The sequence below is a fragment of the Acinonyx jubatus genome, chromosome D3, assembly GCF_027475565.1.
Source record: "Acinonyx jubatus isolate Ajub_Pintada_27869175 chromosome D3, VMU_Ajub_asm_v1.0, whole genome shotgun sequence".
In the NCBI taxonomy this organism is placed as follows: domain Eukaryota; kingdom Metazoa; phylum Chordata; class Mammalia; order Carnivora; family Felidae; genus Acinonyx; species Acinonyx jubatus.
The window spans coordinates 9,743,055-9,769,904 of NC_069392.1; the positions used below are offsets into that span (position 1 = coordinate 9,743,055).

A 26,850-nucleotide genomic window follows, 5' to 3' on the forward strand; every position below is an offset into this window, starting at 1 on the left:
CCCTATGGGAGATTTCTTCAACTTTATCCTTTCATCTTTATATTAAATGGATTTCTGATATTTCCCAAACCTTTTATTCTTTCCCACAGCCTTTTCTCTCCTTAAGGGATGCAGTGATTTTTTTTAAGTTTATTATTTACAAGAGCAAGTAAGAGAGAGAATCCCAAGGAGGCTCTGCACTGCTAGCATGGAGCCTGATGCAGGACTCGATCTCATGAAACAGGAGATCATGACCGGAGCTGAAAATCAACAGTCAGATGTCTGAGTCATCCAGGCACACCAAGATTTTAAGTAATCTCTGCAGCCAATGTGGGAATTGAACTCACAACCCCGAGATCAAGAGTCACACACTCTACCGAGCCAGCCAGGTGTCCCCGAAGTAACTTTTTCTTTTTTGTAAGATTTTACACCTAACATGGGGCTAAAACTTACAACCCTGAAACCCAGAGTGACTCTTGATCTACCAATTGAGCCAGCCAGGTGCCCCAATGCAGTACGTTCGCATACTATGTGCCATAGTTGTTTCTTGTTCTCATCTGTGTTATCTATTTTTGTTTGGTATTTCATGTTATAGACTCTTCCTCATCTGTTTCTTGCCTGTCTATATTTAACACTGGGGCACTAAAGATGAGAAGCTTCTTTAACTGTTCACGTTCACTGTAGGGTAACAAGCTGGTGTTTTCACTGAAGAACCCCCTGCTGTGAGAATCTATAGGTCTCATTTCTGGTTTCCTCCTGAAAGGGGTCTTCCAGTCTGCTGTGTAAACTCAGGGTGGGGCTGGGGTCTTAGCTGCTGGGTTTGATTCTCCCAAATAGGGCTTCTGACTTTCTGCAGAGTGGTGGGCTTGAACAACTGCTTCCTACATGAATTTCCAATCCTTGTTTTTCTCTTGGCAGTGGGGCCTCTAATTCCTTCTTTGCTTTGCAACGTTTTGGTTTTTTCCAAGGGACCTACAAGAAGCTTGCTGCCCATGATGTCCTCTTAAGTCATTTATTCTTTCAGTAGCTGTCCTTTGAGAAATTGTGGACTGAAATGATTTCTTTTGGTTTCATGAGGATGGAATGTGTGCTTTTATTTCCTGATTTCATTTTGTGGGTTTTTTTTGGCACGGAGGCATTGGGATTTTTTTTTTTTAAGTAGGTACCACCACCCAACATGGGGCTTAAACAGAGATCAAGAGTCACATACTCTACCAACTGAGCCAGCCAGACACGCCGGTCCGCTTGTATTTTTAAGAAACTATCCATACGGTAGAACATCCCTACAGAAAAGTGCATGGTAGCATAGGGTTCACTCAACACCTGTCACCACCACCCATATCAAAAACATTACCGGGACACCAGAACACCCCTCATACTCTCTAGCCTCCTCTCTGGGACCCAGAATAACCACAATCTTGACATTTTAAGATGTTATTTTTTTCTATTTTCAACATTTAAATGAACTCATTATTTAAAAGTACTCATACCATGAAGTATTTTTTTATGCTTGACTCCTCTGGCTGAACACTGTGTTTCTGACTCACCTATAGGTTGCAGGTGGCAGTTTGCTCTCCTTCCTGTATGGTATTCCATTGTGTGCCGTAACTTTTTCTACTTCAGACCTTCAACTTGTTTCTAGTTTTGGCTACTACTGTTATTGCTGCTGTATTTTTACACGTCTTTTGGTGAATATGGGTGGGTGTTCTGGTGGACGTACACCTAGAGGTGGGATTGGTCTAAGGGGTGCGTAGTGGAGGGCACCCAGGTTTCCAGAGTAGTTGTAGGTTACATTCCCCACATCCAGAGGAGAGTTCTGTTGGTTCCATGTCTTCCCCCAGTCCTGGTACTTTCCTTTTTGGGGGTGGTTGTATAGATTTTGTGATTTTAATTTGCTTTCCCCTGATGACTAATGAGGATGAATGTCTTCTATTATTGGATAGCGTAATTTTGAACATAGTTTTTTAAAGAAGCAACTCTTAAAGGAGATGGCCTCAGCCATCCTGGAGAGCAAATTCTTGCTGTGCTCAGCTGGGACTCTCCACACAAGGCATCCCCATCCACCCCAGCTTCTCTCTGAGTGGTGGCTTTTGCTGTTTCCAGCACCCTGAGGGGAGTTGTTCCTCACCCAAGAGGACCCTTGGTCTTCCTATAATAAAGACATAAGTGGGACACTTTCGCTAAAAGTTGGCATTTATTAAGTGTAAGAAAGGTAGGGTCAAGAGAAGAACTAAATGGGTCTGAGGACCTCCCCCTCCCATGGAGCAGGACCATGTCTGGGAGACTGGATTCTCCTGCATGCAGACCACAGAGCTCCCTGTGGGGGTGGCAAAGGACAGCTGTGCACGAGAGCTGAACATCAACCTTAGGAAAGCAGCCCTAAGTCTTTATCTTCTCTGCATTTCCCTTTTGTACAGTTCTAAATCCACTGCTGGCTCCCACCCCCTTCCACTGCAATTATCTGCTTGAGGAAAACCCTCCCACTGGCCTAAGAGTTCAGACTAGCTCCAGTATGAGCAGGGGGGGGCAGAAGATGCAGGGTGAGGTTTAGCTTTGACCTTGGATTTCCATCCCTTCAGTTATCCTTTCTGTATGACAACCAGGTTCGAGGGGCTGAATGGGGGAGGTGGGGGGGGGGGAGGATTAGTTGGTAAGCATGAGGGAGTAAGAATCACATCAAGTGTAGAGACAATAATTAGAAACAAATTCCTAACCTTTGGACCGCACTTAAGGATCAGAGCCGCCCAGTCCAAGCAGGTCAGTCATTGTATCTTTTCAGTGAGTAGATGACCACACAACTCTTACGGTAAGTCAAAATTAGATGAAGGTTATTTATTGGTGTGACTTTTTTTTTTTTTCTTCCTGTAGTGAGCTTCCTTTACACAGCAATGGTGTAAATAGCCTCAAACTGAATGAAAACTTTGTTAAATGCAACCATAAATAATTATAATAAATATACATCAAGTAACTTTACAGCACACGTTTTTTTAGGGCCAAGGTTTGGATCAGTCTGGACCTCTCAATGTGCTCTCTGGGAGAAGCGTGTTAGCAGCAGACATCTTACTCACAGCTGTCATCAAATCAAGTGATGGGCCAAAAGCAGCTTCCCAAAACCCCCCTTGGGGAGGTAGCTAACAATTCTGAGTCCATTTAAGGGATGGGAAGGATTGGAGGGGACCAAGAATTTAAAAATACAGAGAGGAAGAACCACTTCTAATAATCCAAAGGCTCTCGTTATGCAGAAATGAAAGAGGAGGATCCTTGTCAGGACTACGTCCTGGTCTGACCCCCAGGCAACGGGGCTCTGGCCCCCAGGAGGCAGCAGCCAACCCTCTTCCTTCCAAGCAGGGAGCCTGCGTGCAGGCCCTCCTCTCCAGACAGGACTGCTCCTGCATCAAACATAACTGATGCATCCAGTTTTAGCTTTTCCTTAGGTTGGGGAATCACTTCAGTAATGGTCCTTAACGCATTTCCTAAGAATAAGAGGGAGGAGATGGCTGCTAATGGCTCTAACTCTAAAATCCATACATCTTCCCAACAGGCCAGGGCCACAGCAGAGAAAGGAAAAGCACAGCTTTCTCTCCCCAGCATGCACACTCCAGAACCTTCTAGTCAGCACTCACTCAGAACCTTCAGTATTCACAATATTATACAATAAATACAGTGATGCAATTCCAGGAGAACTGGCAAGGCCCAAAATGACAGTGTCCAACAAGCCGGCATATGCTGCTCTTGAACAAAGTACCATTGGACAAAGACCTGTTTGGGGCACAAATGCACTGGGGCAGCGGGGGAGCCTGGAGCAGCTCCACCCTGGCACACACGCTCACATGGGGCGGCGAGGGGACAAGGGGCGGGCCTGGCCAGAGGGGCAGAGGGACCGCATAGTGGTCCTTGGAAGGTCTTGGTCACCGACGTAGACCCTGAATTGAGCAGAGCACCTCAGTCAGCCGCTCTTTTTAAAATGGGCGTGTGGCCCTTCTGTTCCTCCTGTCACCAACACTGTGGTGAGGAAGGGCCGTTTCTGAGTACAAAAGGGGGGGTAGGCTTGAATCATGTGCTTTCCTGTTCAATCAGTCTCAGAAAAAGCCCCCCCTCCCCCGAGCCCTGTCCGCCCCTCCTCCTCTAGGCGTCCTGAACTCCTGGAGCTGGGACACGCCTGGCTGTGAACTAAGGTCAGAATGAACCCTTTGGTCTCCTGAGCAACATTCAGCAGGAAACTGTCAGGTCAGGGGCCCAGGAGAGACGGAGAGCAGAGGGCTGAGGGGGAAGGGACGGGCAGCCACCGGGGTGCTTTTCCTCTGAAAAACCCAGACCATAAACAAGGTTCGAAAGCTGGAAGATGAACACAGAAAGCTCCCTGTGTGTCTCCCATGTTGGGGCCCAACCCTTTCAAGATGGAAGGAGGCCTGGGGGAGCTGCGTCCAGGATCAACTCCAGCTCAAGGCAGGAGGGGCAGGGCCACAGACCTGTGAAGATGCTGTGAGGAGACAACAGGATGCTCTGTGTGGCCGGCCCCAGGTATCTCACCACCACCTTCCTGCTGGGTGGTTCCATGATGTGGAACTAACTGGGGCCTTATGGCATCAGAATCCGGTGGCCATGAGAGACAATGTCCGGGAAGATCAAATGAGACACAGGCTGCCTGGGAATTAAACTATCCTACAAACATACCACAAACAGGTGTAAAAGAACCAACCCATCACAAAACATACAAATACAAAAGGTTAAGTCTTCCAGGAAGCCCTGGAACGTGGACAAAAGTTCGGAAAAGCAAAACGTCGCCAACTCCTCACGCAGGGCCTGGAGGGAATGTGCCCTCAGTGGCAGGCTTCCCAAGCCGGCGGAGCGGTGCCTCGGTGACAGACTAACTCCGGGGCTCCCTCCCCTCAGCCACTTAGGGGGTCTTCACGGTAGTGAATGGCACAACGAAGTTTCTCCAGCATGATTTCCAGAGAGGAGTACTGGGGAAGTTTGATCATGAACATGCAGGTCTCCACTCGGATGTAGCGAGAGTCTGGGGAACCTGCAAAAATAAAACCCCCACCAGGCCAGTGTCAGAGGCTGGGCTCTGATCCCAGGGAGACCTACTGGCCGCCCTGCTTTCAGGTTTGCTTCTTTGGGTAGCTTGAAGCTAACCGAGGCCCAAGCAGGAGGAGGGGCGGGGGCAGGGCAAGAGAAGATTCTGGAGGAGAAAATGGCACAGGAAGTTGTACGGCACAGGGAGCAGATGGCTGACCTGTGAGGGAATCTGGTGGTAGACAGGTTTGTTCAGTCAGCAAAGGGTTGTTTTCTTATTTTTCTACGTTTAGAAGTTGGAAAATTAAAACATTTCTAAAAAGCCCGTTAGCTTTTTAAAGTTATCAGAATGTAGGGGCACTTGGGTGGCTCAGTTGGTTGACTGTCCGACTTCAGCTCAGGTCATGATCTCACAGTTCATGAGTTCAAGCCCCACATCGGGCTCAATGCAGTCAGTACAATGTCGCCCCCTCTCCCTCCCCTGCTTGCACTCTCGCTCAAAAATAAATAAAACTTGAAAAAAAGAATGGTGAATCCTTTAAAAAAAAAAAAAAAAAAAAACCCAGAACATAGGCCAACCTTGGGCCTGTACTGACTCTTGGCCAAAGTCAGGTTTGGGAGGCACATGACAACCCCTTCCCCTGCGCAGGCCCGTCCCCCGATTTACATTTGGGCTCAGCTGGCCACTGATGTCCCTCCCTCCTGCAGGGCCCAGCAGCCCCAGCTCCCACTGAGAGAAGGGCCTGTGCGTCCCACTCGGAACACGACAAGGGGAAGGCGGTACCTGCTGTGCCATCTGGGGGAGCAATCTTCATGGGGTAGGGGGGCACGTGGGCTGTGTCAGGGCCCCCGTCTTTGCAGGGGCAGGTGAAGGGGATGCGTTCCTGGTTGCAGGCAAATTTGATGAACTTGCACAGCTCCTCCTGCGTGAACACCTCCAGTGCCCCCCAGAAGAACTCGATGTGCTGGTCTGTCTCCATCAGCCCCACCTGGTACATGGTGTGGGCCTGGGGAAGAAAGGCCCCCGGATGTGAGCGGTCCCGGCCTCTGCTCACCCCGCACCGCCCCGGGCCGGGTGGCTGCGGCGGGGAAACGGCCGCGGGACATAGGTTATGAGACCACGACAACGACAAAGGCCACGGAGGTAGTCGTGCCCGCGCCCGTCACGTGGCTGCGGCCCGGAGACCGCGCCCAGAGCAGAGGCTCCACGAGCGTTACCCCCCCCCCCCCCCCCACCGTGAACACACCGGGCAGGTCCTGTCACTGTCCCCACCAGATGTGAAGTCACTGTTCAAGGTCTCGCTGCCAGCAAGAAGCCAGCCTGGGAGGCCGGGGTGCGGCCTGAGGAACGGATGGGGCTTGGCAAGAACGGTCTTCGCCTCGGGATGAGGCTCAAGACCCGGGCCCCGGAGGCCAGCCGTCTGGGGGTGAGACCGACCCCACCGCATCCGGGCAAGTGACTCAAGCTCCGGCTTCCCCAGCTGTGACGTGGGGGGGGGGGGGGGGTCGCCGGGGGGGGGGGGCACGTGAGAACAGGGCACTGGGACACGTGGGGGGGGGGGTCCAGGACAGGCCCCCGCCCACCGACCTTGAGGAACTCGAGGTTGATGTACGGCAGGCCGCAGGTGCGCAGCTCCATCTCCAGCGGGCTGAGCGTGGTGAGCAGCTGCAGGGGGATGACGGCGCCCAGGCCCGCCCTCACGGCCGTCACGCACTCGGCGTTCTGGAGCTCCCGCAGCCGCAGGCTCCGGATGGCCGCCGCGTAGATGTCCTTGTTCTCCCACCTGCGGGTGCGGGGGGCCCGGGCGAGGGGAAACGGTTACCGGGCGTCCTGCCTCTCCTGCCTCCGGGCGTGCGTCACCCGCCTCACGGCTGGGGCCTTCTTAATAAAGTCCCGCTGCCGAACGCACGCCACCCTTCCTGGCACCCCGCATCCTGCCCCACAGCCGTCCCTCTGGTGAGATCCATCACCTGACCCGGCCCAGGCCGCCCGCCCCAACGCTCCCCTCGCGCACACACTCACGCCACGGGGATGTGCCGGCCGCGGCTGCACAGCTCCACTTCCTCGCCCGTCATGGTCAGGTACGTGAACCTGCAGCAGGGCTTGGGACCCTCGGGGCTCTCGGTGGCCAGGTGCTGGGAGGCGATCTCGGCACAGAGGGCCTCTAACTCCGTCTCATCGTTGATCTGGAGGGCGGAGGCAGACGGAGGCTAACTGCCTGTCCTGCTCCCAGGGTCCCCGGGAAGACGGAACCCGAATCTCTAGTCGGGCAGACACCAGGTACTGTTCGCACGGGACCACCCTTGGCCATTATGAACGTGCACATGGCACGGGCCTGGCCAATCGGTTTGCCGGGAGTTCAGGGTTAGGTATGTGGCCCAGGCCACCTGAGACCTAATGAAACCCAAATTGGAGGGCTTTTCCTGTTACCATTTGGAAGCAGCAACGCACTTTCACTGGTGTGGACACGACTCTAAGATGTACATCTTGTACTACTAGGGGCCATCTTGAAACCAATTACTGAGGACATTGTTTGAGCACCAGGATTCAGCCTTGCCTGAAGCCAAACCTACATCCGTGTTTAGTTTTATTTATTTTTTACGTGTTCGTTTTTGAGAGAGAGACAGACACCGAGTGTGAGCAGGGGAGGGGCCGAGAGGGAGACACAGAATCGGAAGCAGGCTCCAGGCTCTGAGCTGTCACCACAGAGCCCGAAGCGGGGCTCGAACTCACAAACCACGAGATCGTGACCTGAGCAGAGGTCAGAAGTTTAACCGACTACGCCATCCAGGCGCCCCGATCCATATTTAGTTTTAAAAGCAAATCATTTAAAAACACCAAAATTAGGGTCCAAAAGACACTGAGGTGCCTGCTGGGCTACTGAGGAGATGCTGGGATCTGGCCCAGAGAAGAACAAACTTGCCCTTCTGGCATGTTGAAGGTGACTGGAACGAGTACCAGAAGTTCAGAATCTCTCTGCCTGGTCTGTGTGCCCCAACCCTGCTGTAGCCTGGTGTCCCAACTCGCTCTGTGGCTCTGCCCAGCGCCTTCAGAAAGAAGTCTCGGATGGACGGTCTTCCTGGACACTGTCTTATATCCCCCCGCGCACCCCAGGCCCTTGCTGCTACCCATAGCCCCAGGAGGACTTCTTGAAGCAGTGCCGGGCAGGGACTCCTAAACCCCTCGCCCAGAGCGGCCGTCCTGCGTTGACCTTTTAGATAATTCCCTGTCAACCCCATTTCTGCCACTAATCCGAGATCCTGGCTTTGGTGCGCCCTCATGCCGGCTGCCCTCAAGTGGCGGCTCAGGGGAGGACAACAGACAGCCTGGCCACGAGGCCGCTCAGGGGGCCCTAGTTTTGTGCCTCCTTCGGCTGGGGTTCCCGTCGAGAGCCGCCTCGGCCCGGCCTCAGTCTGCTCCCCTGTGAACACAGGCAGCCGGGGAGTCAAGGGGGAGGGCCGGGGCAGGGGCACCACCACACTCTGTCTCTAGCTTGAGGAGGCTTTTCAGCCAGACGGGCCTAGGTTCCCCCCGGTGGCTCTGTTCCCAGCCCACCCTCCTCTCTGAGCCTCCCTTCCTCCCGGCCTTGTCACGAGGACTTGTGCACACAGCCCTTCCGAACAGGGCCTCGCGTATCGGGAGAACAACCTGGAAGCTTCCTATGGCTGGGGCGAGAGCCCAGAGCCCGGCCCACGGCAGGCTACCACGACGCTAACCGGTGGACAGACCTGAAGGGGTCCCACGGGCCCAGCTGGCAGCCTGAGCGCCGACCACACCCCCGCCAGGGGGCCGGTCAGACGTGGCGAGCTCTCACTACCTCTTTGTGTTCCCAGGCACGAAGAGGACAGCTACGTTCCCAACTCTGTCCCTGGCCAATCCCAGGTGACCCCCAAGAGCCGGTCTCCTGTGCTCTGAGGCCCTGAAGCCAAACTCTCTTTTGTTTATTTTTGAGAGAGAGTGTGAGCGGAGGAGGGCCAGAGAGAGAGGGAGACACAGAATCCGAAGCAGCTCCAGCTCTGAGCCCCGATGCGGGCCTTGAACTCACAAACCAGGAGATCATGACTTGAGCGGAAGTCGGACACTTAAACCACCTGAGCCACCCAAAACCAAGCTCTTAAAAGTGAAAGTGGGTCCGCTTGTAGGAGTCCCCACCCTGACATCCCTGCCTGCTCAGTCAGCTGCCGGGAACCCTTCACCCCTGTGTCCTTGGGAGGCCCAACAGCAGCAGATGGGCAGTGACCGACGTGCCCCATCAAGCAGGAAGAGAAGCCAGAGAGGCTTCTGTCCCCACAAAGCAAGCCCGGCAGAGACAGCTCACGTTCCCTAACGTTCTCTGGGAGACCCCGATCGGTCCTTGGGGGGAAGCCTGGGCTCCCGGGGTTTGGAGGCCCAGCAAATGGCAGATCACAGAGGCAGCCACGAGCCCCGGGGACACTGCTCTGGAGTTCTGCCGTCCCCAGAATAAATGCCTCACTCACTTACGCTCTCAAATTTCTTGACGTAATTGTAGGTGAGTATGTCTGCTTCCTGCAGGTCTTGGTCAGGGTCCAGAGGCTCACCCACCAGAGTCTTCCAGAAGGAAGGCAGGAGGTCCAGGGGAAGAGGGACATCTGCTCGAATCGCAATCCCCAGCAGCTGGCCCAGGAAGTGCAGGAGCTGCTCTTCCCCGTAGGTGATGGGGCTGGGGGTCAGGATATACTTGCCCTGGACACAGAGGCAGAGATGCAGCGACTGCCGGGCACCTCTCCTCCTCCCCGGGAACACAGGTCCCGGCCACTGCCCCGCCATGGCCCGCACCTCGGCCGTCTTACCTTGTTTTTGTTGACGGCTGAGCTGGGGCACAAGAGCAGGAGGGACAGTGAGGAGCTCTGCAGCTCTTTACACACCTGCCACAGGAAGTGCCGGAAAGAGCCGCCTGCGGGACACATGGAGGCTGATGGGCATCGGGGGCCCCGCCGGCCCGCCCTGCCCGCCCGGAACGGCAGCTCCTTTGCCGGCCTGAACTCGGCTGCGGCGGAGACAGAGCTCGCCTGAGGGTGGGGAGACCTGGGGTCAAGTCCTGCCGGGCCACTTACTGGTTGGGTGACCCCCAGGTCATCACTTCTCAGGGACCCAATCCGTCAAAGGGGGACAGTCACCGTACCTACGTCGCAGGCTAGTTTCAAGGAGTCAGAGAGACCGGATGCAGAGCCCTGCGTATCTGGCACCGCCGTGAGCTTACACGGATCCGCGGGCTCGTTTAATCCACCTCCGTCGCTCTGGGTTGCACCAGGAGTGGGGCCGCCCGTGCTACTCCGTGCTCCCCTCCCTCCCCCCAGGCCCAGGTGCCCAGTGTCTATCTGTTCGGTGAGCAGCGTCCAGCTGAACAGCCTGACGCACGAACGCCCGCAAAGGGCAACCGGCGATCATCAGCATCTCTGCTGCCGTCATTCCAAACGTGCCTGCGGTTTTCTTGCCAACTCCTCTCTCTGTGGCTGGATCCCCTCTCCCCTGTGCACCCCCTGTCAACGTCCTAATGTCAGGAAGCTCAGAGGACAGCTGTGCGTGCCCACTGCTTGGTCGGAGCCACGCACAGGACGCGCCTGGGGACAGATGTCCTCACTCAGCTTCCACGGAGAAGCAGGAGACCCCGGCCTGCTGAAGCCGCCAAGGGCTGGGCTTGGGAATCGGACAGACCTGGCTTTGAACCCCAGCTGGCTGCCCGACCTTGGGGACACTACTTGGGTTGGCAGCGTCCCAGTTTCCCCACCGGTCCAGTGGGACGAGGCCGGTCTCTTGTGCAGTGTTGGCGCTGTGAGGAGTGGAAGGTGCTGAGCACGCGGTCCTGAGAGCCGGCTGTGCCCGGAGCACGCTACGGTGCCGGTTGGTGGCTCTGGCCAGGCCCCCGAAACCGGCCCCCGGGCCCGTGGCGGGGAACCGGTGCTTGCCAGGGACCTCCGCCCAGTGCCGTCCCAGCTTGGGGACCCCACCTCTGGTGAGCACTAGGGGGGTGCCCTTCGTGCCGAACGGACACAACAGAGACACCCTCGGTTTGGGTCGGCCCTCTCCCCCGGGAAGGGCCGCTGGGCTCAGAGTTCGGATGTGTCCCATGGGAGACGGGGGCACTGGGGAGCCCTTCGGTCGTCCTGGCTTCCGCAGAGCAGGCTAACAAGGACACAGCTTCCTTAGTCTCGCCAGTGGGGGGGATTGTGGGCAGTTTAGACTAAAAATAACTCCAAAAATGCTCTCATTTTCAACACAGCCTCCACCCGAACTGGCTGCAGAGCCCGGCGGGGGCCGCCACTTACTGGTGCCATGCACCTCCTCCCCGGTGAAGCGGATGTTGAAGGCGTAGGTGGGGTCACCGCCACTGGCCAGCTTGACACAAAGCTGGGATGAGGGCACCGAGGCCAGCTGCCTGGCAGCCTGGCAGAAGTAGGAGTTTTCAGAAGCTCTGATCTCCCCTGGGAAGAGAGAGGAACCAGTAACACCCCCCCCCCCCACAAACCCCCGCCCCGAAGCACCTTCCTCTCCTTCCTCTGCTCTTCCAGCCCAGGACGGACACCTGGCCGGGCCTTCGCCTGCCTCCTGGCCCTCTCCCTGCCCCTGGTTCTGCCGCCTTGCCTTCTCTCCACTTTCGGAACATCTTCGTGCCTTGGCCGTGTGGCTCCCAGCCTTCCCTCTGTCCCCGGGGAGGGGGGGGGGGTGTCCTCCCCATCTGTGATCCTCTCCCCTCCAGTTCGTGTCATTTGTGGCACGTGTGGGTTCACGTGCCGTGGCAGACTCCTGGCTGCCTCCCCAGCAGCCGCTCGCCCCAGTTGCTTCGATGCCAGAACCCCGACTCCAGCAAGCCCACGGCCAACCAGAGTTCAGCGTACACATCCCAGCCTCCCCTGCTGTTAGGTGTGGCCACGTGGCAGGCCTCCCGGGAGATGGGAAGCCAAGGCGAGCCTCCAGGAAGTGGAGAGCTCCTCCCCTCACTCTTGCTGCCAGGAAGGCAGGCTCACTAGGGGACCCTGAAGGTGGGAGTCACACACTGGGACACTAGAGGAGAAAGACGAAGCAGCCAGATGGATATCTGGACTCCCTTCTTCTAGAGGCTTCTTTTCTGTGCAAATCAACTAAATCCTTTGTTCGATCACAGCTATGTTGTATTTTCTGGTCTGTACAGCTAACTTTACCTCCCACGATTTCCAGGGGGTCCAATGTGATCTCTGGAGCTGCATGGTCAGCTGTCCTCTGTGCGGTGGCATTTAGCACCCGATTCATGACCGTCACCTTCGTGTCGTAAAAGATGAGCCCTGCGGGGAGGAATGTGGGAGAGAGGCTGGGATGGGGCTGCTCGCCTTCCTTCCCTGTGGCCTCTGAGGCCCGGCGGAGGACATGCTGTCCCCTTTGGGTCTGTCTAGTCTCTCCTGGGATGCCCTTCAGGCCCCTGAGGCACTCGGGTGTCATAGTCCTGACCTTCCAGGAGGCAAGTTCATAGTATCTGCTCAAATGGTAACGCACGAACCTTGACTCTGTTGTGCCCAGGAACACCTAGTTGGCAGATAGCGAATCAGAGCCTTATGTATTTCTAAAGAACCCGAAAACTTTTTGTTTTTAAGCTTTATTCACTTAAGTAACCTCTACCTTCAGCATAGGGCTTGAACTCACGACCCTGCGATCAGGAGCCGCGAGGTCTTCAAACTGAGCCAGTCAGGAACCCTTGAAAACTTTAGAAAATTTAATTTTTCAAAGCATAGCTGAAGTAACCGCTCCTGGCTGGGAGCGCCGTTCCTGGGGACACACATGTAAAGGAGAAGGGTCATCCCGGGCAGTTGCTGGGTCTGGCAGCGGCGGCGGGCACAGGCACTGACCTTTGGCCTCCTTCAGCAGGGCGGCGATGCTGTGGGCAAACATGGGGGTCTGGCGCAGCTCCACCAGAGGCAGGAAGAAGGTCTCCAGCGTGGTGTTCAGGGACTGGAGCAAGGCAAACCGCAGGCGCAGGCTCTCGACGGGCACGTCTGCAGGGCACGGGGGGCGGTCAGGCGGAGGCTCTCGGTCACGAACAGACTCAAGCGGCCATCAGGAGAGGGCACTTAGGGGGGACCGGGAGGCTCCCGCAGGGGATCTCATCCCCGACGCCCAGAGACGCTCAGCAAGTGGGGCCCTCAATCTGCCGGAGCCTGTGCCGAGCAGAAGCAAAGGCGGGAGGCCCCGCCTGGCCAGAAGGGAGGCTCGGGCGCTCAGGGAATCCGAGGGCGCCCCCTCCCACCTTGGCCTATCTTTGGGGCCCTGCAGAGCTGCTATTTTTAATTTTCAACTTCAAAATAATGAGACTTCTAGGAAGCCACAAAAATAGTACAGAGTCCCGGGTACCTTTCATCTGCTTTCCCCCAAAAGCGACACATGTCAAGACCTGGACACGGAGATACTGGCACACTGTCTTACTTGTTCACGCTCACGTCCGTCTCCTCTCCAGCTGGGAGAGATGGACATCGGGACCACGTCTGGCCCACGTTTACCTTGGAAGTATCAGGAAGAGAGCAAAGGCCCAGGCCTTGTGGCTGAGCAAGAGTGGGCAGACTCAAAACCGCCTGTGGCACACACGTGCACAGGCACAGAAACAAGCCCAGCGGTCACCTTCCACGGACGGGTTTATGGAGAACGTCTGTGGGTGCATTTGTGGGCGCACACGCACTCCTAGCTTTTAGTAAAGACACGCCGCGCGCTCTCCTAATGGAGAATGCTTCTAACGCGCGGCCAACTCTGAGCCCCGCCCCCTCGCCGACTCCAGCAGGGCATCCACCGTGACCTCTGGGCGGAGGCCTGGGTGCGGTGATGGGGCGTGGTCTCCCAGCAGCACCCAGGGCTTCCTTGCACCGAGCACACGGTGAGGCCTTGTAAACTTTTAGCTCGGCCACAGTCGCAGCTTCGTGCCTTTCTCTCCCTCTTCTTTGCCCACGTGGCTCACGGCAGGCGCGCCTACCCCGGTGGCGGCGCAGGGGACGGTCCCCGAAAGCCAGACCCCCGGGACCCACATACTCAGGAGACAGGCCACTCTGGGGTCGGCGGCGTCTGCGGGGTCCAGATACACCTCGTGGGGGTGGAGCCTCGCGGGCGTGATGGCGAGATGGCGGCACAGCCGGTTGATGTACTGCACGAGCGCCACGTCCATCTCCAGCGTCCACTTCCTTGAGGCCTTGTGCGCGTGTCGGACATCGATGCAGGCACACCTGGGGCCAGGGGAGAAGGGCGAGGTGGGGCGGGGCCGCCGGGGACACGGGGGACTCCTCCTCCCTCCTTGGGATGCCGCCGGTCGCGACCCAGCGGGAGGAGGGAGCAGAGCAGGCCGTAGGGGCCTAGGGGCCGGAAGGGCACATCCCTGCTGGGGTTTGGCGACGCGCGCCCCCAGGTGCTCCCTCCTGCGCGGGGCGAGGGCGCCTGGCTAGGGCTGGGGCTCGGGAGCCGTTGGGCTCAAATCTCGGCCACCTGGCGACCCGGGCCACAAAGAAGCCTGCTTTCTGAGCCTCGGCTTCCTCACCTATAGGATGGAGCCATAGCGGCGGCGCTGGCCTCATGAGAGCTGGCTGAGGGCGCGCACGGCCAGGGCCCGAGAAGCCACCGGCCGCCGGCCTCACTGAAGCCGTTACCCTCGGCCAGCGGCCCCGTCCCAGGGTTGGCGCCGGGAGCTACGCCAACAGGCAAAGGTGTGTTTGTGAGGGCAGCGCTTTAACTGCAGCCACATCACACACGACCCAAGTGCCCACGGCTACAGGACCGCGGAGTCCTCTCCTGCGGTGACACTGAATGATGAGGAAGAACGAAAAAGGCAGACGTCTGGTCTGATCCCACTTCCGTAGCACTGAAAAACTCTACCCCCAGAAAATGTTGGGAGACACGTTTACAGAAGCCCCCTGGGCACCGAATCACAGGCCCTCTCCCCTGTGCCTGCCTATACTGCATGGGCTTTTTATTACGCGTGCACGTCCTTAACCTACAAACGTTCAGCTGCTCACCCGAGAGAGGCAGGCAGGCTGGTGGGTTGGATGGGTGCCTTAGCTCCAGAGCTCGCAGCACCTCAACTGGGGCACGTGCCGCACAGGGTGCATCCTGCCAGGAGGGCCTTCCTCGGGGCAATGGCAGAACCTCTCCGGACAGGCCTCCTCCCTCCTACCCAAGCAGTGCTTAGAGAGCGAGCTTCCTCTGTGGGGATCCCCTCACAGCCCCCCCACACTGGCTGCCCTTGGGCCCGGTGTCGGAAGGGGCTCAGGGCACAGGGTGGCCCCGTGACACGCCGGAACGAGCCCTTTAGCTGCAACAAACACGTCACTTGGAAATCCGTTTGTAGTCCAATTTGCACCCTTCCCACTTCAAATGCACTTTCTAGTCCAAAACAGGTGATTCTACTTTTCAAAAGCCCCAGAGTTCTCTCCCCTACTGGCTTAGTAAGAAACTCATTCCTGCCACCATGATGCAGGCCCATCCAGGGATGGACCCGGAGCCTTACGTGAAGGAACAAAATGGCGGAACCAAGCAGCAAATGGCTTCTGAATCCTGAAAGTGGCTTTTTAAGCCACTCTTTCCCTGACGCCGGGCACACCTTGCTTTGGGCGCCAGGGGTGAGCGCTGGAGTAGGGTAGGCAGGTGTCTTCCAGTTTGCAGACGTCACGCCTGCCTGGGACTCCCTTATGGCTAGAAAGGGGAAACCATCCTTGTCTGGCCCTGGGGACCTGGCGGGCAGTGACCTTGCTGCGCTCCTGCCTGGGAGGGAGAGAGAGTGGGCAACGGAGACTCGGAGACAACGCGGGACTCTGAGGAACAAAGGGTCTTTGGAAACAGAAATCATTCCTGTTAGGGGCTGAAGCGTATCTCCCCCCCACCCCTTTCCTAATGAGGTTAAAGGAGGTCATAAGGGCGGGGCCCAGACCAGCAGACTGGTGTCCTCATCAGATGCGGGCAGGCAGTGGCCCATGTGCGCGCAGTGAGAAGGTGACCTTCTGTCCATAAGGCAAGGGCAGAACTCAGGAAAAACCAACCCTGTTGAGCCCTTGACTTCCAGAACTGTGAGAAAATGAATTTATTGTTTAGAACAGAGTCTGTTTCCAAACAGGTTCTAACACCCACTTTAATAATTATGAAAAAGTTGAAAATAACTCAGTAGGCATTAAGAAAGGCAGACAGAATGGTTCCCTGGAAGGATTTTCTTGGGAATACATCCGGTGGCTGAAAACGATTTTTTTTTTTAAGAGAGAGATAGCATGAGAGCAGGGTGGGGGAGAGAGAGAGAAGAGCGAGAATCCCAAGCAGGCTTCACACTGAGCGTGGGGGGCTCGAACCCATATCCCTAGGATCATGACCTGGGCCAAAATCAGGAGTTGGACACTGAACTGACGGAGCCATCCAGGTGCTCCCCCCAAAAAATTTTTATACAAGGTATCAACTGGGTTGAGAGACATAACTTCTTACCTCTCAAAGTGAAGGTCATAACCGCAGGATAAAATCGCCCTCCAGACGCTACGGATGTCTTGCTTGGCTCGGTCAATGACAAACTTGTGAAATCCTTCCAAGGTCAGATACTTCTCCTCAGGGACTGATGGAGAAGCATTCAGACTGTTAGGAGTTTGGTAGAACCTCCCACTGCAGGGGCCCCACTACAGGCCCTCAGACGTCTCTGGCAGGGCCTAATCCACATAGTGCCCACCTCCCGCCCCTCCAGGGTCCGTCACCGACCTGGCACAACCTGCGACCTCATGAGGTCAGCAAGCCACAGCCTGACTCTTCTCCAGCTCTGCTTGGGCCTTTATGAAGCTCAAGTTCTAATGCCCAGTAAGTGCCTTCTGAAAGCGAATTTCTAAGCAGATCTCCAGATCTTTACTTTCAATCACCATCATCTACTTTTCATCTTGGATACATGGTATTTTGGGAGCTGCTATGCTGACCTCCATAAATTCACAAAGATGGCATTGAGGCCCTGCCTCACCTAAACCCCAAGGGAGCCCAGCCAGTCAGACAAATGCTGGGTCCAGGGGCCTACCAGTCTCCGGCCCCAAGTTACTCATTCACCTTCTTGTTTTTTGGTGGGTGACTTCTCTGGGTCCTTCTCATCTGGCTTGCTCTTTTCTGGGGACTTTGGCTTCACAGTTGGCTTCTTCTCACTTAAGGCAGTCCTGCTATAGACCAAAGCACTGCAATCAGAATCCCTGTGCCTACACCTTGTCCTGACAGAGGACATGCAGAGCCTCACACGCGCATTAGTTCAGACTCCCCCCCTCCCCCCCGGCACCCCCCACGGCCTGCAGTTCCCACAGGGCTGGGCTCAAGATCAGCTCTGTTCTCACCAAGGGGTTTACTGAGCAAATTAGGACAAAATGATGCCTTAACTATGAAAACTCTGAAAGAGATGCTTTTTGAATGTTCCTTCTACATACTTTTGAGCTGCACAAAGCAGTAGTCACTAGTCAGATGTAGCCAAAGTTTAAATTAAAATAACAAACTCAATTCCTTGATCATACTGGCCACATTTCAAGCGCTCAGTGGCCACCTGTGGCCAGTGGCTACCGCATTCAACAGCACAGACAGGGAAACAGCATAGATTTCCATCACAGAAAAGTCTATTGTACGGTTCTGGTTTGTAAGCACCACTTATATATAATTAATTAATGAAAGGACAGTTGATTTTTCTGACCCTTTAAACAATTCCTCTAGAGACTCCTGCCAGGTCACACTTTGCTATCGAAGATTCAGTTTTGAGTTCCTGAGAGTCATCTGCCTATGTCTGCAGAAAATTCTGTTAATTATGTGTGCACACCCACACACGAAATACTATGGCGCTATAAAAAAAAAAAAAGGGCACGAAGTTATTTTTGTGTTGATACAGGGTCATCCCCAAGATTAGTAGTAAATGGAAACAACAAGGGGTAGGCCCTGTGTACAGTATGGAGACATCTGGGAGAACGCTCATGTGCTTGTGTGTGCACAGGAGAGTTCTGGAAGGCTCTGGAAGTAACACTGGCAATCTCACGGAGGGCGGCAGGAAGGCTTAGATGGAGAAGAGGTGTCGCTTTTGACTGCATATGCTGTTGAATTTTGTACTACCTTAAAATTTAAGAAAATAATACATATGCACCAATAAAAGGTTATACACTTAACTGTTAAAAGCGGGTTGCTATATATGAAGTAACGATGTGTTTTTAATATGCATTTTACAGGTTTTCTGTATGACCTATGCATTCTTTGTGTGGTTAAAGAAGTCAGATTTTTTTTTTTTTTTTTTTAAACAATTCTGTACATTTTGGATGTCGTATTACTTCAGACTGGCCTGCTTTCCAGCCTGCATGGTCCAGATTTTACTACACTTATGGGTAAAATGGAACACTGTGTCTCTGAGTCGATGAAGCCGGGGACCAAGACGGCGCAGCAGCAAAGAAGAGCCAGGGTGTCTGCACCTCTGGGGAGCAAGGAGAGCCTTGCGGGGAAACTGTCAAGGCGGCGGCCCCGTGTCCCCTGGCGGACACACACGCCGGGCCCCTCGGACGCGCACCTGACACTGTTGAGCACAGCCTTGTCCTTGGCGGGCGGCTTGGTGATGGGCCGCTTGGTGCTCACCACCTTCACGGGGTGCTGCTCCTTCCCGCCCTTGCTGTACTTGCTCTTGTCGAACTTGGGCTTGGGCACGCCGTATTTCCTCAGGATCTGTGGGCACCAGAGGGAGGGAGGGTCCTCGGGCTCAGCCCAAGGCGCACCTGAGGCCCGGCACGCGGGGCGGGGCGGGGCATCTACCTGCGTGAGCTGGTCTTCCAGCACCTTTTTCGGAGGCCGGACGTTGGTGAAGAAGAGGTGGAGGAGGTTGCCTGGGGTCTGGGAGTTGATCTGCTCCTTGCTAAGATAAATGTCCGACACTTTGATGGGCTTTGCCGGTGTTAGGCTCAGCATCTGTTCCGAATGGGCACAGCTCTTAAATATCTCCGTCAGCACCTCCCTGGCACCGGGCACCAGCTTCTCACCTGTTACAAAACGGGGGAGGACCAAACAATTCTGCCGTGAACGTGCTACGTCAGGAGGAGCCTTGCAGCATTTTCTCAGAAACAGCTCATCTTGGAACGTGGGTAATAGACGTTTAGTGGCAGTGAGGAGCAGGCCACCAAAACCTGGTTTCCCCTTCGCGGGCACACACCCCAGCCGCACTCCCGGCCCGCCCTGCTGCTGGGTGTGGTCCTGGGACAGGAGACGGGAGCAATCCTGGGCCAGTCTGCCCTCATCCCCTCCACCGGCTGCACGGACACGGCAACCCCCTGGGACTCGGACCTCAGCACTCACCCTGGATTCTTCCATGTGCAAGAAACACACTTCCACTGGGTTTGAGCCACTGTCCTCTTAGGGCTACTTAGCGCAGCAGTTTAATCTACCTTAACTTCAACCACATGTTTGTGACGGGCAGTCCCGAAGGAACAAGAGAGTACAGAGTCTGCAAGTGCTTTTAGTGCAAAGCGCAAGCTGTCGAGCACATCTCGCATTATTAGTGTGCTTCAAGACTTGAGCAAGTGGGAAAACAAAGTTCTCTTAGATATAAGAAGATTGTCCATGAGCACAAGAAAAAAAAGTTGGATGCTTAACCGACTGAGTCACCCAGGCGCCCCTAAAATAAACAAACTTAAAAAAAATTTTTTTTAATTTTACCAGTTTGTTCGTTGTGGATATTTTGCATTAACTTTGACTTCTATAAGTACAGAACCAAAATATTATTTATCTAGATTACAGAGGTTTTTGGAGCCCATTAAATTTTGTGCCCAAGACCTCACTTCCCTCACCCTGGTCCCAGCCCTGAGGGAATATTTCAAAATTTTATGATTGGGGCAACAACAAAGCCCATATTTGGTATCATATTTTTGTACTTGTGGAACATGAAACAAATTCTATAATACTACTATGAAATTTCAAATATTCAAGATTTAGAAAAAAAGGACATGGATGAAAAATGTCGAGCAAGACTAGAAAAAAAAAAAAAAAAAAAAGACCGTAATCCTAACAAGAAAATAACCACTGTTTCTAAGTGAGGCGAGCCGTCGGCCTCAGACGGGAGTCTGCTGCTAGATTCTGCTCAGCGGGGCCTCGGGGCCCACGTCCTGGATGAACACTCCGTATGACACAAAAGAAGCGGGGAAGCCACAGAGGGTCCACCCCAAAGAGTCGTCAGAATGACAAAGTGGGACTTGGTGAATAAGGAGCTGGAACTGTTTCTTCCCCAAGAATTAGAGCAGAGGTGGAGACATTTACTGTCCTCAAGCAAATGACCAAACGATCACCAGACATGTGCTTGGTATGTTCCAGCTCCACAGCACGGAACAAAATAAATACACCTGAACTTGAACAGAGGGAAGCCTGGCTAGATAAAAAGCAAAACGGGACTTGAACGCAAGTCCATTCCGAAGAGAGTCGTGGCACAGCCGCTCCCGGCGGTCTCCTGGCTGGAACGCAGCAGTGCCCCGATGGCCCTCAGAACCCTGACAACTGCCGTGAGCCGGGCAAAGAACCTCTTGTCCCAAATCCATGACACCCTCCACATCATTTCTCAAATCACCAACCCCTAGAGGTGCTCCCCAAGGTTCCTTTCTCAGGTAAGAGGTTAAAAATAGGGGATATTGAGGGGCACCTGGGTGGCTCAGTCAGTTGAGCGTCCGACTTTGGCTCAGGTCACGATCTCACAGTTTGTGAGTTCAAGCTGTGCTGACAGCTCGGAGCCTGGAGCCTGTTTTGGGTTCTGTGTCTCCCTCTCTCTCTGCCCCTCTCCTGCTCACGTTCTCTCTCTTTCAAAAATAAACCAACATTGGGGCGCCTGGGTGGCTCAGTCAGTTGAGTGTCCGACTTCGGCTCAGGTCACGATCTCGCGGTTCGTAAGTTCAAGCCCCATGTCGGGCTCTGTGCTGAGAGCTCAGAGCCTGGAGCCTGCTTCAGATTCTGTGTCCCCCTCTCTCTCCGCCCCACCCCTGCTTGTACTCTGTCTCTTTCAGAAATGAACAAACAAAAAAAATTAAAAAAAAAATAAATAAACCAACATCAAAAAAAATTGGGGATATTAGAAAAAAAACAGGGGATATTGGGTACAAAGAAGGGAGGAGAGGACTTTTGCTCATTTTTTCCTGTAAATTTAAAACTGCTCAAAAAACAGGCTATTCATTAAGAAAAACATCCATAACCCACCTTTAATTGATTTATCATTGAAATAATCTTCTAGCCCTGGGCTCCCCTGAGTATCAAACAGACTCTGATTTACTACAGATACAGTGAGAATCTCCTCCGTTGACATCTCCATCAATTCATCTTCACCGTCCAAACTTGACAAACCGATCAAGTCATTGTTGTTAAATAAACTTGCTCGAATTTTCTCAATCTTGGCTCGGGATCTTATCTGTGCGAACAAAGAAAAGGGTCAGCACTGGAGGAGAGGAACGAATGGCCTTGTTTTCCTTCCCGCCTTTCCCTGAAACCCTGTCCTCGTCTTCAGTGCCAGTGCCGTGAGTGCGGTCTGACCCTGCTAGCTGGCCTCCTCCTGGTAAGGTCTCCGCCACATGCCAATAGCACTAACTTGGAAGGGAACATCTCAAGTGGAAATCTCTGTCGCTACTCCCTGGCCAGGTCTGTGGCTTTACTCTGATGCCCAGGGAGCTAAAGTCCATGCTCGGCTCGGAAAAAGCCCCCAGGCAGAGGGTGCATAGATTAAGAGAAGCGATTCCAGGGAAGAAGCCAACCACCAGGTTCTTGAGCTTTCCTGTCAGAGCTCCCTGGAAGAGGAAGGTGAGGCATGTTTCCTTCTGAGGGCCTTCCTCTCCGTGTCCAGGGAGGCGAGGACAGTTTTACTCTGAGCCTGAGTCCCCTTACACAAGGGTGCAGGAAGACACAGGAGGTGGGATTTCTAGACAAGGAGGCCCAAGAAGCAGATGGGATCTTGACGTGTAAATGTGACCTGGAAACTCAGAATCTCTCCAGCAGAACGGCAGGTCTGTTCTCACGCTCATCAGTGAAGATCCCTCCTGCCAATGGCAACATTTACAACGACCCAAGGCCACTCAAAGCTATACCGGCAGGCCTGAGCTGGATCGCGCTTGATGAAGCCCATCCGCCAGGAAAGGCAGGCCCCTCAGACCCCTCTGCCTCCCTCCCACACTCAGCAAGAACTGCAGGACTTCATGAGATCAGACTTGACATCACTCGCAGAGATGTGACCTCAAACACAGATAATCAACATAGTAAGTCACTGCGGTTTCCAAGAGCCGCTTCAGGGAGCTCCCTAAGTGCCCCCGGGTCACCTAGCAGTTAATCCCTTGGAAAGGACATTGGAGGGTTTAAAGAGGCTTGTGGGGGTTCAAGCCGCTCATGATTTCAGTGGTTGCCGAAGCGTGAGCGCCGTTACCTCCACGACCGCGAAGCCTTTGATGGGGCGTGCTGCGAGGGGCTGGTTGTCCAGGGACGTGACCGTGTACGCGGAGCCCATGTCCGACACAGAGGCCGTCTCTGCGTTGTCCAGTGGCTCCGCCAGGCTGCCCAGGCTGCCCAGACTGCCAGTGCTGCACAGGGAAATGTCTAGACTCTCCTGGCTGGACACCACGTGGGGCTCCAATACGCCAGGAGGGATGGGCGGCTCAGGGCCTGAGGGCAGCGGATCCACGGAGAGGTCACTGACTGTCTGCGAGATGCCCTGGGAGCTGCAGGTGGAGGCCTGGCTGGTGGAAGCGGACGCGCTCACGCTCATGGCAGGGGTCAGGCTGCTGGACGTGCTGACCTCCAGGCTGTCTGTGCTGGGGAAGCCGAGGGTCTTCTCCGCCTCGGCTTTTCCATCGCCGCCCTCGGCCTTGTCCTTCGGCTTCCTGGGGTCTTCGTCCTGCAGGGGGATGTAGATCTCGTCTTTGAAGACCCCGCCGTGGGCATTGCAGGCCTTGCGGATAGCACCTCTGACGATGCCCTCGTCCAGGTGGGTGGGGATCCCAGAGATGACCAGCAGGCGGCTGTGGGCGGTGGGGCCCACCAGCGCCTGGCAGGCGTCGGCGATGGCGTCGCTCGTCACGCCCAGGCCCTGCGGGTCCTTCCTGGTGAGGTGCCGGAGAATGATGAGCAGGGTGAGGGCTCGATGAAACCACAGCATGTCCTCGGGCTTGCTGCCCCCGATGCTGAGCATGGCGGAGTCGGACTCCACTGAGCGCGAGGACTGGCGCTTCCCAGAGGAGGAGGCCTTTTCCCGCTTCATCTTGACTTTTTTCCTCTTAGACAGGAGGCTGGGGCTCTGTGGCGTCTGTCCCGGGGAGGAGGACGAGGAGGACGAGGAGTCGCTGAGATTGGGGGCAGTCGTTGAGGGCACCCCACTGGCCGTGACACTCATGTTCGTGGGCAGAGTCACTTCAGCCACCGCCAGGCAGCCTTCCATGAGCGCGTGAAAGTAGGTGGAGAACCTGCCGTGGTCCGCGGCCGCCACCGCCCCGGAGCCTCCGCAGGTGCCGCCCGAGACCCAGCTCTGGGTCTCCTCGTCATACAGCTTATGGAGCTCCGACTGCAGGGCCATCAGCATGGCCAGACAGGGGTTCAGCTGGAGGGCGATGGACGAGGACAGGCCAGCAGGGTGCTTCCTCTGCTCCAGGGCATGCACCGTGCGCAGCAGCTCCGCCAGAAGATGGAAAACAAGCTCCTTCACACAGGCCGCCATGTCCGTGGTCCACAGGAAGTTTCCTGACGCAAATATAAAACAGTAACAGCAGCGGTCACTTGTACGGCCCCGATTCTGTACTAGGGACTGTTCCCGGCCACGTGACGCACTCCGCCCTCCCGGCAACCTCGAGAGAGGCAGGACCTACGCTACTCACCCCCATCTCACACATGAAGCAGAAGCAGAGGCTCCAAGAGCTGAAGCCTGGCCGGCTGGCCCCAGAGCCTGCGGCCTTAACCCCCGTGCCACACGATCGTGCAGAGCCGGCGTCTATGGCTCACACCAAAAAAAAGTCATTTTCTTTCTCATAAGGTTATCAAGTGAGTTAGTGACAAGTCACGAGAACAGGACTTCCCAAACCATGAGACGCTTACTCTGGGGGGCACACCATCCAATTTTATCAGCTAGCACAGAAATCCACACTGACAAGGTATCCTAACTCCTCTTCCAGCCCTGGTTTTTTCAACAAGAAAGCCTTACTGTGAGCTCGTGTATATATTATATATATATCATGATATATATATATATATATATATATCCTTGACAGACAGTGGGCCACAGACCCAGAGCCTCTGACAGGCAGCAACAGTCAGAATTTCCTAACAGTAACCATTTTTATCTCTAACCTTCTGGTTATAGCAAGAGATACTAATTTTCCACTTAAAGTAGCAACATAAAACTCCCCTTAAAGTTTAAAAAAAAAAAGAGAAAAGAGCTGATTGCCAGAAAATCAATAAACGCTGACAAACATGATTCACAGACATGGTGGAAATCACACAAAGAAGGCATGACAAGGACTGAAGTTCAGGAAATTTGTCTAGGACAAGATGGGTCACAGGTTTCTATCAAGATCCCTTTGTGCCAGATGTGTATCTTAAATTCACACACTCATGCTGTGGGCACGGAGCCCCAAGGGCCAGGTCAGCTGACTTATCAAGAGTCTCCAATCAGGCTCAGCACCTATAAGGGGAGGGGATTAAACTGCCTGATCTCTTAGAGGAGATGCTGTTTTGTAACTATTTTAAGTTTGTTTATGTATTTTTGAGAGGGAGGGCACAAGCTGGGGACAGGCAGAGAGAGAGGGAGAGAAAAGAATCTCTGCGCTCACAGCGCAGAGCCCAACGCGGGGTTTGAACTCATGAACTGTGAGATTATGACCTGAGCCAAAATCAGGAGTTGGACCCTTAACCGACTGAGCCACCCAGGCATCCATTTCGTAACTTTAATTGGAAATGAACTCAGGGTTGTCATGCCATGTGGGCACTCATGAAGCCATTCAAGAGAACAAAGGTCACCCTCAGATGCTCATGTGACGTCCTTCCATTGTCCTTCCTCTGCTGTTTGCCATTTATATAAGAGGACAGTGTTGGAGAGAATTCTTCTCTGCCAAGACTGCAAATGGCCAGTGAGTGGAGGCTGGTCACAGACATTTCCTTCCTACAGTGGTTCCCCACTCACCTTCCCTGATCCCTCACCCAGTGTATTTTAAGGAATTTGATTTCATTGCCAACATACAAAAACTGGAAAATTCACATCAACATCTGCATTACCGGTTTTTGAAATAATGCAGCAATGAGTGGCAGGGCTCAGTGATTGTCTGATGGAACATGAGGTGCCCGGGCCCACTTTCCTTCTATTTCCCCCATTTACGTCATCTGTCTGACCCCTGAGGGCATTTAAGTCTGCAATATCATTTCCCGTCAAACATTTTATGATAAAAAAATTTCAAATACATGGGGAGGCTGAACTACTTACACAGTGAATGCCCGTACGCCCACCACCTGGGTTCTCCCATTACCATTTTGCTGAATTTGCTCTTATGTACCTTTCTACCTATCTATTCATCCAGAAACTTATCTTAGGATTTGATTATTTCAAATTAAGTTGCAAACATCAGTCTGTTTTATCCCTGAACACTTAAGCAGCCATATCATTAATGAAGTTCAATATTTATTTAGAATTTGAGGTAAATTTACACATGGTAAAATGTAAAACTCTAAAGTTTACCATTCTATGAGTTTTGCCAAAATGCAACCCCCCCTTTAAAAAAACGTTTTTTCATGTTTATCTATTTTTGAGAGAGAGAGACACAGAGCACAAGCAGGGGAGGGGCAGAGAGAGAGAGACACACACAGAATCCGAAGCAGACTCCAGGCTCCGAGCTGTCAGCACAGAGCCCCTGATGCGGGGCTCAAACTCATGGACCGTGAGATCATGACCTGAGCCAAAGTCGAATGCTTAAGTGAGCCACCCAGGCGCCCCAAAATGCAACCCCTTTTCAACCTTTCTGGAACTAGGAAGTCATGATGTTTGATTTTGCAATGTCATTCACTTCCATACCACCTTTTACCTCCAAAGTTACAAAAATGGCACATACTTGGGTTTTACAATGAAGTATGGTAAAATTAATCTTATTTTCACGGTTAGTTGCTGCCCCTCAAAATAATGAAAACACCCCGCACGTCACGTGTTTAGAAGACTAGGCTATACCCTACTGTCCACTCTGCAAGCCCTCTTCCAATGACTGCAACCTGACAAGAGGCCACCAGCGTGCAAGCCCCTCCCTTTGGCACTGAGCCAGCTCGCCCAGGCCCGATCCTGGGGGGGGGGGAGGGAGGCCTTACCCAGCAGCTCCACCACTTGTAGGAGGACAGATGTTGGGATGGTGTCGGGCTCATCTTCGGATCTCCCTTCACTATCCTCTAATCTCCAGGACAGCAGCTGCTCCGCGAAGGCCATGGCCAGAGGGAACTCCAGAGGCAAAGAATGCAATACCAGCACGGCTCCGGGCGGTGGAGACACCCCTGGAAGAGGGGCCAAGGAGAAAGGCTCATAATTGGCAGCACTGAAGCCAAAATAAACCTAAGAAAAGGACCCACCAGGTGTGCGTGGAAGAACAGGGCCGGAAAGCCCACCTGCTCATCTGTTGGAGGGGAAAAGAAACGTAACCCCCGCCCCCCCCCCCCATTCCAGACCATCAGCTGCAGGTGCAGGAGGAGCCAGAGGCCATCCCTCCGAGGAGTCCATTTGTTGGTACAACAACGGGACAAAGGGCAGCAACGAGAACAGGGAAGGAGACACTCCCCAGCTGGTTAGACACCCACCAGCCGAACGACCCAGCATGGAAATACTAAGTCAGACTCTAAAGGTGCTTCATTGGAACATTCCCATTTTGGTAAAGAAATACTCAGCCGTT

General features: G+C 54.2%; 1 protein-coding gene across 10 annotated transcripts in view; it reads right to left on the reverse strand.

Moving 5' to 3' along the window:
* Nucleotides 1–2,780: 2,780 nt before the first annotated feature.
* HECTD4 (HECT domain E3 ubiquitin protein ligase 4) overlaps nucleotides 2,781–26,850 on the reverse strand; it is a 189,407-nt gene continuing 165,337 nt past the window's right edge. For 9 of the 10 annotated variants that reach the window (XM_027043892.2, XM_053206225.1, XM_027043891.2 and 6 more), the window contains 17 exons: nucleotides 26,279–26,458; nucleotides 22,371–23,677; nucleotides 21,161–21,368; nucleotides 18,743–18,966; nucleotides 18,504–18,655; nucleotides 17,027–17,133; nucleotides 16,430–16,553; nucleotides 14,006–14,196; nucleotides 12,838–12,984; nucleotides 12,160–12,279; nucleotides 11,287–11,442; nucleotides 9,811–9,914; nucleotides 9,482–9,703; nucleotides 7,022–7,185; nucleotides 6,587–6,782; nucleotides 5,783–6,005; nucleotides 2,781–5,005 (listed from right to left, as the gene is read on the reverse strand). In XM_027043892.2, the coding sequence (XP_026899693.1) occupies nucleotides 4,869–5,005; nucleotides 5,783–6,005; nucleotides 6,587–6,782; nucleotides 7,022–7,185; nucleotides 9,482–9,703; nucleotides 9,811–9,914; nucleotides 11,287–11,442; nucleotides 12,160–12,279; nucleotides 12,838–12,984; nucleotides 14,006–14,196; nucleotides 16,430–16,553; nucleotides 17,027–17,133; nucleotides 18,504–18,655; nucleotides 18,743–18,966; nucleotides 21,161–21,368; nucleotides 22,371–23,677; nucleotides 26,279–26,458 (3,962 nt within the window). In that variant the 3' untranslated portion in view covers nucleotides 2,781–4,868. The remainder of the gene's footprint in view (nucleotides 5,006–5,782; nucleotides 6,006–6,586; nucleotides 6,783–7,021; nucleotides 7,186–9,481; nucleotides 9,704–9,810; nucleotides 9,915–11,286; nucleotides 11,443–12,159; nucleotides 12,280–12,837; nucleotides 12,985–14,005; nucleotides 14,197–16,429; nucleotides 16,554–17,026; nucleotides 17,134–18,503; nucleotides 18,656–18,742; nucleotides 18,967–21,160; nucleotides 21,369–22,370; nucleotides 23,678–26,278; nucleotides 26,459–26,850) is intronic. The other variant, XM_053206224.1, reaches the window with a different exon arrangement.